The sequence below is a fragment of the Littorina saxatilis genome, linkage group LG17 (genome assembly GCF_037325665.1).
Source record: "Littorina saxatilis isolate snail1 linkage group LG17, US_GU_Lsax_2.0, whole genome shotgun sequence".
In the NCBI taxonomy this organism is placed as follows: Eukaryota; Metazoa; Mollusca; class Gastropoda; order Littorinimorpha; family Littorinidae; genus Littorina; species Littorina saxatilis.
This window is the reverse complement of record NC_090261.1, coordinates 52,427,106-52,442,472: the sequence shown is the minus strand read 5'-3', so window position 1 is coordinate 52,442,472 and position 15,367 is coordinate 52,427,106. Positions and strand designations below refer to the sequence as shown.

At 41.3% G+C, this 15,367-nt stretch overlaps 1 protein-coding gene across 2 annotated transcripts; it reads right to left on the bottom strand.

Annotated features, from left to right (window-relative positions):
* Window positions 1-4,952: 4,952 nt before the first annotated feature.
* Window positions 4,953-11,876, bottom strand: LOC138953895 (uridine diphosphate glucose pyrophosphatase NUDT14-like). Of its 2 annotated transcripts, none has more exons than XM_070325872.1 (5): window positions 11,633-11,876; window positions 11,145-11,188; window positions 8,655-8,719; window positions 7,772-7,988; window positions 4,953-7,290 (listed from the first exon to the last, which is right to left on the bottom strand). In XM_070325872.1, exons 1-5 carry the CDS (start codon window positions 11,792-11,794, stop codon window positions 7,059-7,061), a joined length of 720 nt encoding a protein of 239 aa, XP_070181973.1. In that variant the 5' UTR covers window positions 11,795-11,876; the 3' UTR covers window positions 4,953-7,058. The 2 variants fall into 2 exon arrangements, with proteins under 2 accessions (XP_070181973.1, XP_070181971.1); XM_070325870.1 differs by lacking the exon at window positions 11,145-11,188 and adding an exon at window positions 10,571-10,614 and having other exon boundaries at window positions 11,633-11,863.
* Window positions 11,877-15,367: the final 3,491 nt, after the last annotated feature.

Below are 15,367 nucleotides of genomic sequence, written 5' to 3'. Positions count from 1 at the left end.
GTGTCGGCTACGGAGGTTTCTCCGATGCCGCGCCACTCCGATGCTGTGAGAGGACACCTTCCAATGAAGGACACCTTCGGTTGTCCCTTTGTCTATCATTTACAGCAAAATATACCTGTCGTGAGCGACCATCTGCAATGTAGGAACGCTTCTAGCTGGTACCAAGGGTACCCTTTTATTTGCAGGTATGCCACTGTTATTTCATCGAAATGTACACAAACAGGTGAATTTCCAAGCATGATCTGAACACTCTGAATGATAAAAGTACAATCAATAATTACTGATTTCACACCATGGTCAGTCCGAATATGCAGTGGGTATCTAAAGTGTTTAAAAATAAATGTCACCTGGACATGCATGATATACCCAAATAACTCAATGACCATCCCGCCCCCCCCCCCCCCTCGACTGCAACCTTTCCACCCTCAACTTCTCCCTTCCTGGTCCTGTAACTATTTTGTTTCAAAGAAAATTCCACCTGGACATGCATGATATACCCAGATGGCTCAGTGACCGCAGACCTCCCCCCCCCCTTCCTGGTCCTGTCAGGGAGACAAAAGGGAGGAGGGTCCCGTTACCGCTGCGGATTTCAGGTCCAGTGGTCAGGGTGAAAAAGTCACACTGGACTGCATTTAGCGGCTGTGTGGAGGTGTTTTATTGGCGTGGTGATAGTCGTGTTTTTCTTTTCTATGAGGAGGTCTTTGTTGGTGTGTTTGTCGTCTTGTTTTTCTCTCTCCCCTTTTGTTATCTTTATTATCTTTTTCTGTTTTGATGGATTTCGTCGGCGTGTTTTCCTCTCTTTCTTTTCTGTGGAAAAGGTGTGTTTGTCTTCTTGTTTGTTCTGTCATGTCTGTCAAAGTAAGTGAAGATCAACGTCCTGTCCATGCATGACAACAAACGTGAATGCTTGGCAACGACCTGCGGTTGAAACTCACATATTTCAATAGCGCTGTCACCGATTTGCTGGTGGGATATTTTCTTTGTCGATAAATACAGTTTTTGGCTTCCTTTTTGAGTGAAAAAGTGCCGTTTTGACTTCTGCTTTTGACATTAATTGTTGACACGTTGTTGTAAATTTGTTGTGAAAACCGACTCTGCATGGTTGGCTAGTGAGGGAGGTCCAAGGCGGACAATGTGGGTGGTGACCTTCTCTTGCGCAATCATTGTCCACATTGCTTTCCGCGGGTACAAAGGCTTTAGTTTCAATATTGCATGTATGTACATCCATAAGCTTATTGCACTCTCAGTTAAAAAGTCCAGACTTACACGATTAGCTTCTTAGTACCATACGGCGCATTTTGAAGTAGGCTACGTAAAAGATGTCGTACAGCTGTAGAGTATAGCAAAGAGACCACAAGAGAAAGTACTAAATCAAGTTGTGTCTTGTACCACCACCACCTCCATCGCAACAACACCAACACCACCACCAACAATAAGAAATTAAAAATAAAATCACCCAAAATGGACAAAAAGGACGTATCAAACACGAAAACAAAGCTAAACAAGTCGCGTAAGGCGAAAATACAATATTTAGTCAAGTAGCTGCCATTTTTCAGCAAGACCGTATACTCGTAGCATCGTCAGTCCACCGCTCATGGCAAAGGCAGTGAAATTGACAAGAAGAGCGGGGTAGTAGTTGCGCTAAGAAGGATAGCACGCTTTTCTGTACCTCTCTTTGTTTTAACTTTCTGAGCGTGTTTTTAATCCAAACATATCATATCTATATGTTTTTGGAATCAGGAACCGACAAGGAATAAGATGAAAGTGTTTTTAAATTGATTTGGAACATTTAATTTTGATAATAATTTTTATATATTTAATTTTCAGAGCTTGTTTTTAATCCGAATATAACATATTTATATGTTTTTGGAATCAGCAAATGATGGAGAATAAGATAAACGTAAATTTGGATCGTTTTATAAATTTTTATTTTTTTTTTACAATTTTCAGATTTTTAATGACCAAAGTCATTAATTAATTTTTAAGCCACCAAGCTGAAATGCAATACCGAAGTCCGGGCTTCGTCGAAGATTACTTGACCAAAATTTGAACCAATTTGGTTGAAAAATGAGGGCGTGACAGTGCCGCTTCAACTTTCACGAAAAGCCGGATATGACGTCATCAAAGACATTTATAAAAAAAAAATGAAAAAAACGTTCGGGCATTTCATACCCAGGAACTCTCATGTCAAATTTCATAAAGATCGGTCCAGTAGTTTAGTCTGAATCGCTCTACACACACACACACACACAGACAGACAGACAGACAGACAGACACACGCACATACACCACGACCCTCGTTTCGATTCCCCCTCGATGTTAAAATATTTAGTCAAAACTTGACTAAATATAAAAAAAAGAAGAAAAAAAAAGAAAGAAAAAAAGAGAAAAACCATGAAATTGGCTGGTTATAAACCACCCTCACAATTAGAGTTTCTCGGATTTCTGGAGGACAATTTTGTGGCTGGAGAAGGATTCTGAAGAAGAAAAGTGGACGCCCAGAGACCCAGAAACCATTGTTTAGATTCAAGCACAGCTGAGACCTCGTACTACCGCTAGCTGATCTTTAATTATAACTCGCGGCTAATTTGCTCAACTTCATGCCTCCGGAACTCTCAGCGTAGAGCCACTGGAAGAAGATTTGTGTTTACACTATTCTGTGTTCAGAACGAAGAATTGTATGTATCTACTGACACAACCAATCAACCAACCAGCATGTCTGCCGTTCCGTTGATGTACTCATCAGAAACACGTGCACATTTAGAGTCGATCAGGTCGTGATGACCCATCCGAAACTGATAGAAGTAAGATTAAAAGAAGTTGGAAGCGTATCAAGTATATATTCCGCGGTTATTTTTGACCGATAGGAGGACCAGGCATGGCTTGAAAGGACATTTCAGTACCAACCCAGCAAGCAGTATCATGGTAGTAATTCAAAATAGCATCACTGTATTAACGAATGTAGTTTGTCTTTATGTTACATGTACCACCAATGCAATTTCTCCATGTGAGATAATAAAGTTAATTTGATTTGATTTGATTTTGAATCCACGGCGAATGGACCTGACAATACTCATCAACATCAAATCAATGTCCGGAGAGAAAGCCACAACCATTGAGAGAAATCGTCAAAGATACTCCTCACGTGTAGACCACCATGTGAATCCCGACAGATCAGAATACAGAATACAGAATACAGAATCTTTAATTGCCCAAGGTTGGGAATTTGTGATGACATTGCGGTTAAGAAACATTTCAACCCAGCCATTTACACCAACACACGCATCAACAAACTGATCAACAGCATTAACTTGATTTAAAACAACACTGGACAGCATAAGTAAAAAAATACACTCACTAAAACTAGCAGTATACACTCAAGCTTCCTCGCCTCAAGACACACACACACATACACACACACATACACACACACTATACACACACGCGCGCGCGCACACACACAAGTCACTGCCTCATGCATTTTTATAACGTGACAGAAATCGCAGTCGCTGGTAGAAATAACAAAAATAACAAATGAAAACATGAAATGCAATAAACATAGATCTGAAGGTCAGCGAATTATATCACACACAGACACACACTCTTACAGACTCTCACATCAGAATAGAGCTATCCTTCCACATCAGTGACTACTTGAAGGCGGACTAGGGATCAGCAGCCTGGCTGCTCTATGTGCATACAGAGTAGGATTTTTACTTTTCATTTTGCTGAATGATGATCTTACTTTGGCAGATTGACACAGGTCACTAACAACAAAAATTCAGCCCCCCCCCCCCCCCAACAAAAACACCACCCACAAAAACGAACCCAAAAACACCCACCATGACTACTACAAGCAAACAGAAGAAACAGTATAAACACACAGATACACATACAAACACACAAACATATTCATCGCCCCCTCCCCCCCCCCGGCCCCGGTCTACACACACAGACACGCGGAATTGACACACACACACCATGTCACACACACACACATACAAACACACACCATGGCACATACACACACACACACATACAAACACACACACACAGAAAAGGAAAGTCGTAAACCACAAACCACAAGCCAGGCATACAACTACCATGCTTATTTTCCCATCATTATGCGGCAGACAAAGCAAAACGGCAAAGCAGCAAATCGGCAAGACAACGAGACAGAGCTGTTAGCAGCCATAAGGAAATTGATATGAACAGAGAGCGGTGTGTGTGTTTAAGGTGATGGTGGGTGGTATCACCTTCACTCTGTAATTGACGGTGCTAATTATCCTCTCGGACTCAACGGTCCCCCCGACCTTTAATTAACCGTTCTGATTGCAGGGTACCAGGTGTGAAGCGCTCTTCTCCAGCAGAGAGAGAGAGAGAGAGAGAGAGAGAGAGAGAGAGAGAGAGAGAGAGAGAGAGAGAGAGAGAGAGAGAGAGGTGGGGGGGGGGGAGCAGAGAGGGGAGAGGCAGACAGAGAAAGAAAGAAAGAGAGAGGGGCAGGAGAGGGGTGTTAGAGAGAGAGAGAGAGAGAGAGTGGGGGGACAAGACAAGACAATGGTCTATTTTCATTATAGGTCATTGGCCCCTGGAAAGGGGGTAACATACACAGTGACAACTTTTCGTAAAGCTTACAGCTAGGAAAAACATATGAAATCAGACGTATCTAAATCTAATTTCACAAAACAGGTTTAACGCAGTTGGAAAGGAATCATTAATGAGCATGTGATACATTTTACAAATACCATATTAGTGAAACGATACTGGGAGATAGACAAAGAGAGAGAGAGGAGGGGGGGGGGGCGCAAGAGACGGGAGTCAAAGAGAAAGAGGGGGAGAGAGAGAGAGAGAGAGGGGGGGGGGGGGGAGATAGAGAAGAGCGAGAGAGAGGGGTTAAAGTCAAAACAAAGAAACGAAGAAAACTTGCACACAGAGTGTTGAAAAGAAACACAGATTTTTAAAAATGTTGCTTTATTTTAGTTACAGAATGTTGTGGAGAGGTCATGTGAAACATCTCGTATCTTATAAAAATGTGCACGAACTAGTACATGAAACATTGACATCAAAAGAGGACACAGAAGAATATGAAGAACAGAGAACAGCTTAAATAGCATCTGAAAATATATACCAAAGACAAAGCCTTACCCAGAAGTACGTGCATATACACACAGCCATTTATTACAAACTGAAAACTGAACAGATTTATAGTGCAACGATTCCTGTTACATGCATCTGCCTCAATTTCAAAGGTTTGGAGTATCGCAGAACTAAACATTTGATATAAATCACTGCTATGTTTTTGAATCTTCCATTATGAGCGCAATGTTATACATTATAAAATTCTGAATACGGCGAATCTTATGCATTTTTACCCGGACAATGACATAAGATGTTGATCAAATCTGTCTTTAACTTTATTATCAAGGTAATCGAAAACAAGAAGCTACATGTGAACGTGTAATACAAATTGCAATAAACAGGCAGTCACGTTCTGTATGCCAATTACTCTTCGTGAACTAAGTCACAGTAGAAAACCTGAGATATTGATCTTGAAAACCTGACATTTCTCACAAGTGTGCACATGTATATCTCATCCATTCTCTCTCTTTTCCAACCCTCATAAGCAGACAGACAGACAGACAGACAGACAGACAGACAAACACACCCGCACAAATACAGACCATCTGACACAAAAACACGGACACAGAGTGTTATATGACATTCACAGATGATATCTCAGATACATCCTGCAACCTCATCACACAAATAAAACAAGAGGCGAAGCCATCAAGGCTCACGTAAGTAATCGACAAACAGTAACACAAACTCAATCACTCCGTCACACACACACACACACACACACACACAGAAAGAGCATAGGTGAAACTGTGCAAGAAAGCGAGACACTAGATCTAGATCTGTCTGTCTGCATGTAGCCTACTTACAAGGACACGACTGCCAACTAGTCTCGGCGCGCTCAAAATAATAATGACCGAGACTTTCAGTACTTCCTTCGCGTGACGTCTAACCCTCTTACGTCATAATGTGACGTCAATGGAATGTGACGTCTTCAAATGTTAGAGTTTCTACCACAGACATACACACGCACAGACGCACGCACGCACGCACGCACAGACAGACAAAGTTACGATCGCATAGGCTACACTTATTACGTGAGCCAACAAGTCGCGTAAGGCGAAAATACAACATTTAGTCAAGCTGTCGAACTCATAGAATGAAACTGAACGCAATGCAATTTTTCAGCAAGACCGTATACTCGTAGCATCGTCAGTCCACCGCTCGTGGCAAAGGCAGTGAAATTGACAAGAAGAGCGGGGTAGTAGTTGCGCTGAGAAGGATAGCTCACGCTTTTCTGAACCTCTCTTCGTTTTAACTTTCTGAGCGTGTTTTTAATCCAAACATATCATATCTATATGTTTTTGGAATCAGGAACCGACAAGGAATAAGATGAAAGTGTTTTTAAATTGATTTCGAAAATTTAATTTTGATAATAATTTTTATATTTTTAATTTTCAGAGCTTGTTTTTAATCCAAATATAACATATTTATATGTTTTTGGAATCAGAAAATGATGAAGAATAAGATGAACGTAAATTTGGATCGTTTTATAATTTTTTTTTTTTTTTTACAATTTTCAGAGTTTTAATGACCAAAGTCATTAACTAAGTTTTAAGCCACCAAGCTGAAATGCAATACCGAAGTCCGGCCTTCGTCGAAGATTGCTTGGCCAAAATTTCAATCCATTTGATTGAAAAATGAGGGTGTGACAGTGCCGCCTCAACTTTTACAAAAAGCCGGATATGACGTCATCAAAGGTATTTATCAAAAAAAAGAAAAAAAGTCCGGGGATATCATTCCCAGGAACTCTCATGTAAAATTTCATAAAGATCGGTCTGAATCGCTCTACACACACACACGCACAGACAGACAGACACACACACACACCACGACCCTCATCTCGATTTCCCCTCTATGTTAAAACATTTAGTCAAAACTTGACTAAATGTAAAAACATGTGGTGGTGGTTTTTTTGTTGGTCAAGATCTTGGCCACTTGTTTGCAAAGAACCATTGCAAGGCAAACAGCATGCCCACAGGTCTGTTGACGGATTCATCCAGGATGAGTTGTCTCCCTTCCACCACAGTCATGTCCACCACTTCGATGAGCTCCCCTTCCTCCTCCAGTCCTCCACCCGTGCCGACTTTCATGGCGTCTGTCACGTCTGCGTAAAACAACCACTGCTTACTTCCTGTAGTTGCCACACCGCCTCTGAAAATGACGAACATTTGAACAATTAAATATCAATGACGCTGCAGTTGCAGTACCAGTGGTTTATGTACTGGGTAATGCAAATTTTAAGTATTATAGAGAGAGTAGGAGTGGTAAAGAAGTAGCAATGCAAGGGAGGCAATCCAAAACAATTAGTATAATGTGTAACACCGGCGGCAAGAGTTTGTTCCCTTGCAAAAAGCCACCTACTGCAAAGGGGGAAAAAGTGAACATAAAAACACAGTGCACGCAGACAGACAAACAGACACACACACACACACACACACACAGAATACACAACCATTGATATGTTTTGCAAAGGTAGTAAGACTTTTTCCCCCTGCACATGCTAAACTACTAAGGAAGGAGACAAAATGAACGTAAAGTAGAAGCACAAAACCTCAGAACAAACAAACACACACAGGTGGAGGCAAGAACCTTTTTCACCCCACCCAACACAAATACAAACACGTCCCCTCACCTGAATGAAGTAATGAGCTGCAAGGAGTCGAGAGGCACTTTATAGCCACACTCCTCTATCAGTTCAGCCTGTGCCGTCTCCTGGGCCGAGTGGTTCTTGTCCAGGATGCCAGCACACAGTTCCAGGGTCAAACCCAGAGAGCCCGGGTACTTGCCCGTGTCCACCATTTTGTTTCCCTCACTGTCCGTCTGCGTGCTGACGTTGTTCATGTACACAGCTATAGAGACAGACCCAGTAGAGCACAGCAATCCTTTGTCTATGTATTCTGAGATAGGTTACAATGTGAATCGAATGTTTTATTGGATCTATTATTTAATTTTCCACAAACTAATTTGTGTGTGTGTGTGTGTGTGTGTGTGTGTGTAATGAATGTGTGTATAATGAATATAATGGAGAGAGAGAGAGAGAGAGAGAGAGAGAGAGAGAGAGAGAGAGAGAGAGAGAGAGAGAGAGAGATCAGGGCTTGACTAGGTAAGTACTAGGGGGGGGGGGGGGGGTTACAGATGGGGGTCCAGGTGGCGAAGCCCCTTGGTGGGGGTCCAGGGGGCAAAGCCCCCCCTCCCCCCCTCCCCAGTCTGGCCCCGGAAATCATAAACTCAGCTCTAAAGTATTTATCCTGGCTAGGTAATCTGCTTACCAGTACAAGGAAACAGATTTTCATTTAAAATCTTCACATTCAATCCCAGCCTCCAGACAACAGTTGAACACACACACAAGCAAGCAAACTGACAAACATACTCGTACAAAATGAGCGAGGGGCAAATACAGACAGACAGAATGAGACACACACACACACACACACACACTATTTCCTGGTCAAAATCTATGGACAGTCTACTGTAAATCTGTTTTTTGATTGTTCAATGCAACTGTTTGTACTCACCTGGTCTAAACTGCTTGACAAATACAAAGACTTTTCGCGTTGTGTTGAAGACAAGAATTGCCACACTGCAATGCAATGAAGTACAAGAATGTTAACTGACAAAAACAGTCGACGGAATCATCAGTATCATGATACACTACTAGAAAATGTCAAGAGTACATTAAAAGACAGTGTGTGTGTGTTCGTGTGTGTGTGTGTGTGTGTGTGTGTGTGTGTGTATGTGTGTGTGTGTGTTGGTGTATCTATGTTGTGTTGAAGACAGAATTGCCAACAGATAATAAGGAAACTAACCATTTCCTATATTAAAAACAAATTGTGTGAAAAGCAAATAAGATAATATCAGCACCTGGGTAGGAATGACATAATATCAGTAACAAGGTGGGCCCTATAGGAGGTCACTATATAAAGTATATCAAACTAACAGGTCCCAAAGCAACAAGAACTTACAATAAAACTTTGTGATGACAAAAGTTATCATTATGTTCCAGTACAGAGTCGAGAGATGTTCAAATTGTCTTTAAACAATGTATCAATATGAATGAACTCTGTAGGTAGTTTCTTTCTTTCTTTATTTGGTGTTTAACGTCGTTTTCAACCACGAAGGTTATATCGCGACAGGGAAAGGGGGGGAGATGGGATAGAGCCACTCGTTAATTGTTTCTTGTTCACAAAAGCACTAATCAAAAAATTGCTCCAGGGGCTTGCAACGTAGTACAATATATGACCTTACTGGGAGAATGCAAATTTCCAGTACAAAGGACTTAACATTTCTTACCAGGGCCGGACCAAGTTCGTTTGGGGGGGAGGTTCCAACTTAAGGCAGGGGTCCAAAGTCCACATTTTTTTTCTCTGAGAGCCGGGGGGGGGGGGGGGGGGGGGGGGGTTCCGGAACCCCAGGAACACCCCCCCCAGATCCGGCCCTGCTTACATACTGCTTGACTAAAATCTTTACAAACATTGACTATATTCTATACAAGAAACACTTAACAAGGGTAAAAGGAGAAACAGAATCCGTTAGTCGCCTCTTACGACATGCTGGGGAGCATCGGGTAAATTCTTCCCCCTAACCCACGGGGGTTGTAGGTAGTTTACTGATTGTTGTATTTACATCATTATCCAGGCGACATGCCAATAAATAATGCTGGGCAGATTCAGCACAGTCCCAACATACACATTTAGGGCTGACTTTATAAGCAGTGATTCAACACATCTTATTACTTAATTCAAATCGCAACTGGTGAAATTTACCTCAAAGACCATTGGTTTCTAAGGTTGAACTGCGTTTAGAAAATTGTTTTGAAATAATTATTCAAATGTGCCAATTGATGTTGATCAGGGCGGAGATGTAGCTCAGTCGGTAGCGCGCTGGATTTGTATCCAGTTGGCCGCTGTCAGCGTGAGTTCGTCCCCACGTTCGGCGAGAGATTTATTTCTCAGAGTCAACTTTGTGTGCAGACTCTCCTCGGTGTCCGAACACCCCTGTGTGTACACGCAAGCACAAGACCAAGTGCGCACGAAAAAGATCCTGTAATCCATGTCAGAGTTCGGTGGGTTATAGAAACTCGAAAAATACCCAGCATGCTTCCTCCGAAAACGGCGTATGGCTGCCTAAATGGCGGGGTAAAAAACGGTCATACACGTAAAATTCCACTCGTGCAAAAAAACCACACGAGTGTACGTGGGAGTTTCAGCCCACGAACGCAGAAGAAGAAGAAGAGAAGATGTTGATCAGATAATGATTCATGAGATATTAATTACCATGAGAGATCAATTATCTTCTTAACAAATCTTGGCAATGCCTATATATTTAGCAGAGAAACATATTCATCAACAGGAAGAACAAAGTGGTGCTTACAAACTAGGATGGTAAAGATAACAAAAACGTAAAGAAACAATACAAAACATTGCAAACATACCTATCATGAACTGTCATTGCATCCCATGTCTTTTGTATACCATTCTATGAAGAAAAGGGGAAAAAATGCGTTAAAATATTAGGACATCAGCACTTTCAATTTATTTCTTTATTTGGTGTTTAACGTCGTTTTCAACCACGAAGGTTATATTGCGACGGGGAAAGGGGGGGAGATGGGATAGAGCCACTTGTTAATTGTTTCTTGTTCACAAAAGCACAAATCAAAAAATTGCTCCAGGGGCTTGCAACGTAGTACAATATATGACCTTACTGGGAGAATGCAAGTTTCCAGTACAAAGGACTTAACATTTCTTACATACTGCTTGATTAAAATCTTTACAAACATTGAATATATTCTATACAAGAAACACTTAACAAGGGTAAAAGGAGAAACAGAATCCGTTAGTCGCCTCTTACGACATGCTGGGGAGCATCGGGTAAATTCTTCCCCCTAACCCGCGGGGGGTTGGGTTACCAGGTGAAATAATAATAACTCACAACTTTTTTGTATAATTCTCACACAAAGATCACAACACTGAACATTGCTTCACTTTGTGCACTGTGCAGTAACTTACTCGTCATGCTCCGAGATGAAATACCAAGTTTTCTTTTCACCTTTCTGTGCAAGGAACAAACAAGTTTATTTCACAAATGAAAACCATCAGAATCAATGTAATTAGTGAGAATATATGTCTTGTATCAGGTGTCACACTCGGTTAATTAAACGTACTTCAACAACCCAAATTCTGTCATGGAATGCAATACTGTACATACATGCACATTTTTGAAATTGACATTTACCTTCAAACTTCGAATATTTTTCGAGATCATACACACTACTCGATCAATTCACAGAACTCGAACAAACAAGCGTATCAGACTTCCAACCGACATATTGCACTTTCCACTTCGCTGTACAATACGCAGCACACCCGCTTAGTACAATTAGTAGTCTAAGTCATGAACCAAAGCCTGTGCAGTTTACATTCACTTGTCTAATTCAGTGATTGACTGATTCACATTATGATCACAAATGAAAGTAACAAGTCTGAACACAAAATACCTGGCAGTACTGGATTCTGTGCGGTTTGATGTACGCAGATTCCTTACAGGGATGAAGTGAAACGTCGCTAATCTTGTCCATTGTGTGGAAGAGACAGCCAGACAGTGTGTCGTTATAAAACACGTACAACTCCAAGTAAACGAGACTAAATCTTTTCCTCATGCAGTCGACATGGACAAGGGAAGTCACTCTTGATCACATGCTAAGGGGAAATAAGCCAAGTGAGAAATGAATAAACCGATACTCTCCCTTGAATTACCACTCGCAAAAATCGAAGACTCGATGACTATAGCGAGATTTAAGAAACAGCACGTTTCGTTTTGCAGCTCGTTTCGTTTGGTGAATGAGTCACCCCGCGAAACGGAACGTGTAACGAGACGGCATAGGCCGCAGACAAGATTTAGATGTATTCACGTTTCGTTTCGGAATGAAAGGCCGGGCATGGCAGGATATGATCCGCTGACTGGGCATGGCATAATTTCAACTCCACGAGTCAATAAAGGATTGACATACTCGCATTGCACGCACAAGAGCTTCACATTTTTCAATTCATGCACCTGATCACATACGAAGCCAGAATAAAAATTCGATGCGATGACCTACTTCTGCTTCGCCATTTGCTTTCTCACCATGAAGTTGGATAAATGTACCAGGATCAGCACCCTTCAAAATATTTCAGTTCACAACAGTTGTCTACCTCCAATGAACACATTCTCAGCGCTGAAAGACTGTGAAAGGGTTGATGAATCTAGCAATGCATAAAATGGCCAACAAATAAAACTGTTAGTGTGCAAAAATACTCACAAAAGTTGACGAAATATTGTTCGTTTTTTGGGGGTGGAAAACGTGACTGCGTTTTGACGTTCCACGTTCCGTTTCAGTTGACCTTCACCTTTCCAGCGAGAGACCCCCGAAATAATGACGTTTACCACAACTTCAAAACGAAACGTCCCAACGTTTCGTTTCTTAAATCTCCGTATTGTCAGACGGTACACGTTCTTTGATATCTTAAAGCTTGGAAAACAGCAAACAAACAAACCAACGAACCAAAACAAGTATGGTAGGCTGTTTGAACGTTTTATTCATGACAAAGCAAAACGTTACCGGTACTCGGCTTCGACACAGTTGTCTTAGTAGACCGACATACAAGATGTAGATCATGAACTCATCTCAGAATCTTGCAAGAATCTCTCTGGCAGCAAGAAGTTTAACGAACGGACTGGCAACACAAAGACCACCATCACCACCACCACCACCACCACCACCAACAACAACAACCGTGACAACAGCAGCAGCAGCAACTACAACAACAACAACAACAACATCAACAACAACAACAAACACCCAGCAGTGGGTTCATTGCTGAAAAATCACTTAAATGGAAAAGAAAAGAAACGAAAGGAAACGAAACGAAACGAAAGCAAACCATGTAGTGAAGGCTCATGGAAAAAAAAAAGTTGTTTACTGTCTGTGTGGGGATTTCGCCGGTTCGAATGAACTGATGAGAGTTATTTTTGTTTGTTTTTGTTTTAGCTACAGACACGATGATTAACATAAACAGAGACAGTGGCTCCCATACAGACGTATAGACAGATAGTGGGCGTAAGTATGCTTGGACTAGCTTGTGTTTGATCCCCAAGTTATGGGGGGTGTTAAACTTTCCCCCGTGTCAATGCAGTGTCCTCAGTCTGTCTGTCTGTCTCTACTTTTCTGTCTTTTTCCCCGTCTGTCTGTATTAGTCTGTTTGTCTCTACTTGTCTGTCTTTTTTGTCCGTCTCATCTGTATCAGTCTTTTTTGTCTTTTTGTCAGTCTATCTGTTTCGGTCTCTTTGTCTCTGCTTGTGTTTTTGTTGTTGTCCGTCTGTCAGTATCAGTCTGTTTGTCTCTACTTGTCTGTCTTTTTTGTCCGTCTGTCTCTATCAGTCTTTTTTGTCTTTTTGTCCGTCGTCAGTATCAGTCTGTTTGTCTGTACTTGTCTGTCTTTTTTCATTCTGTCTGTCTGTATCTTTCTCTTTGTTTCAGCTTGTCTATTTTCTTCTCTCTGCTTGTCTTTCTTTTTGTCTGTATGTCTGTCTGTCTGGATCTATCTCATGTCTGCTTTTCTGTCTGCCCATTAGTCTCTCTTTCTCCCTCTCTGCTTCTATCGTTTTATCTCTCTCTTTGTCTCTCTTTGTCTCTGTCCCTCTCTGTCTCTGTCTCTCTGTCTGTCCGTCTTTCCGTCCGTCCGTCTGTCCATCTGTCCGTCTGTCTGTCTGCCAATCTCTTCCTCTCTCTCACTCTATGTCCCTCTGATGTTTGTTTCCAGTGTATCTGTATCTGTATCTGTACCTGTATTTGTATCTGTATCTGTATCTGTACCTGTATCTGTCTCGCTGTCCTCTTCCTCAACCCCTTGTTCTTATGCACGAAAACATGTCTACAGAATGATGATTGCTTAGTTTTAGTATCACGGTAATACTGTTCGGACTTGCTCACTTCGCCCCCCCCCCCCCCCCCCCCCCCGACCCGAGTGAGTTACAAGGAGAGAAAAAACACTGGCAAAAAACTAACAAACAATCGTCAGTTAGTTGCAAAGGACTGCTTCTGTTTAAAAAAAAATCCAACCTTCATCAGCCTTGTTATAATGTGGCGTGACGCATACAACTCGGGGAGGTCAAGTATTTTCAGGTCACAACGTCAATCCTGCTGACCACAGGCGAACTTTTGATATAAATTATGCATCCAATAATCCCTGTCAATCCGGACACTCCGCGGATGTTCATCTCGGCGATTCTGAGGTCATTGAAAGGTCTTTGTGACATAAAGTGCACATACAGTAGACCAATAACATTTTCATCTTCCATTTATTGGATGCTGGGCTGAACGAAACAGGGACATAATTATGGCTGTAGGGTATTTTTTAACGGACGTATTTTGACCGATGCTGATGGAACAATGACGCACAGATTGTTCATTCTTTTTATTTTATTTTTATAGATACATTAATTAACTTCCTTTTGACTTCTAAATGCGTAAATGCCATGCTTCAAAAGACAGCGGACGATCTGTGAGTGATACACAACAAGAGAACCACACACCTGAAGGTATGGAGTTTTATTCTTTAACAATATATCTACTTGCATTTTATTTTTTAGAATGGCAGCACATTATGTATGATGCTGGTCTTCGTTTTATAACAGACGTATCTGGAGTCTTGAAGAATTGCCAACATTACTTGTACATTACAAAGTATCGATGTCGTCGTTGGATTTTGGCGTAACTCGATTCTTGGCGATTTTGATTTTTTTGTGTGCTTAAGACTAAATAAATCATTCTAAATGAGAAATATTCTCTTACATACCATTGACAATACATGATTTAACATTCTATTATCTTTCTTTCCATACCGGGAACGAATATAAACACTATTAATTTTCACAATACAAATAATTAGTTTTGTCCTTCTCATGGGAAGCTGTTTAAAATGAGTTACGACAGAAATTCCACGACGACGTCGTTATAACGGCAAACAAACACAGAACCACGGTTCCTTTAATGAGTCGTAGAACTATAAATCGATCTCCTTGCAGATATAGTTTTTGGAATATGTTTTCGGAACAACATTTGTGGGAACACGGTAGTCTTTTGTGGACCGAGTAGACCTCAAATCGCTCTGGGTGCAGACACATGTTTTGAGAAAAACAAAATCAGAATGATAACCTCAAGACAACGTTTAAAAGACATCTTCCAAATAAT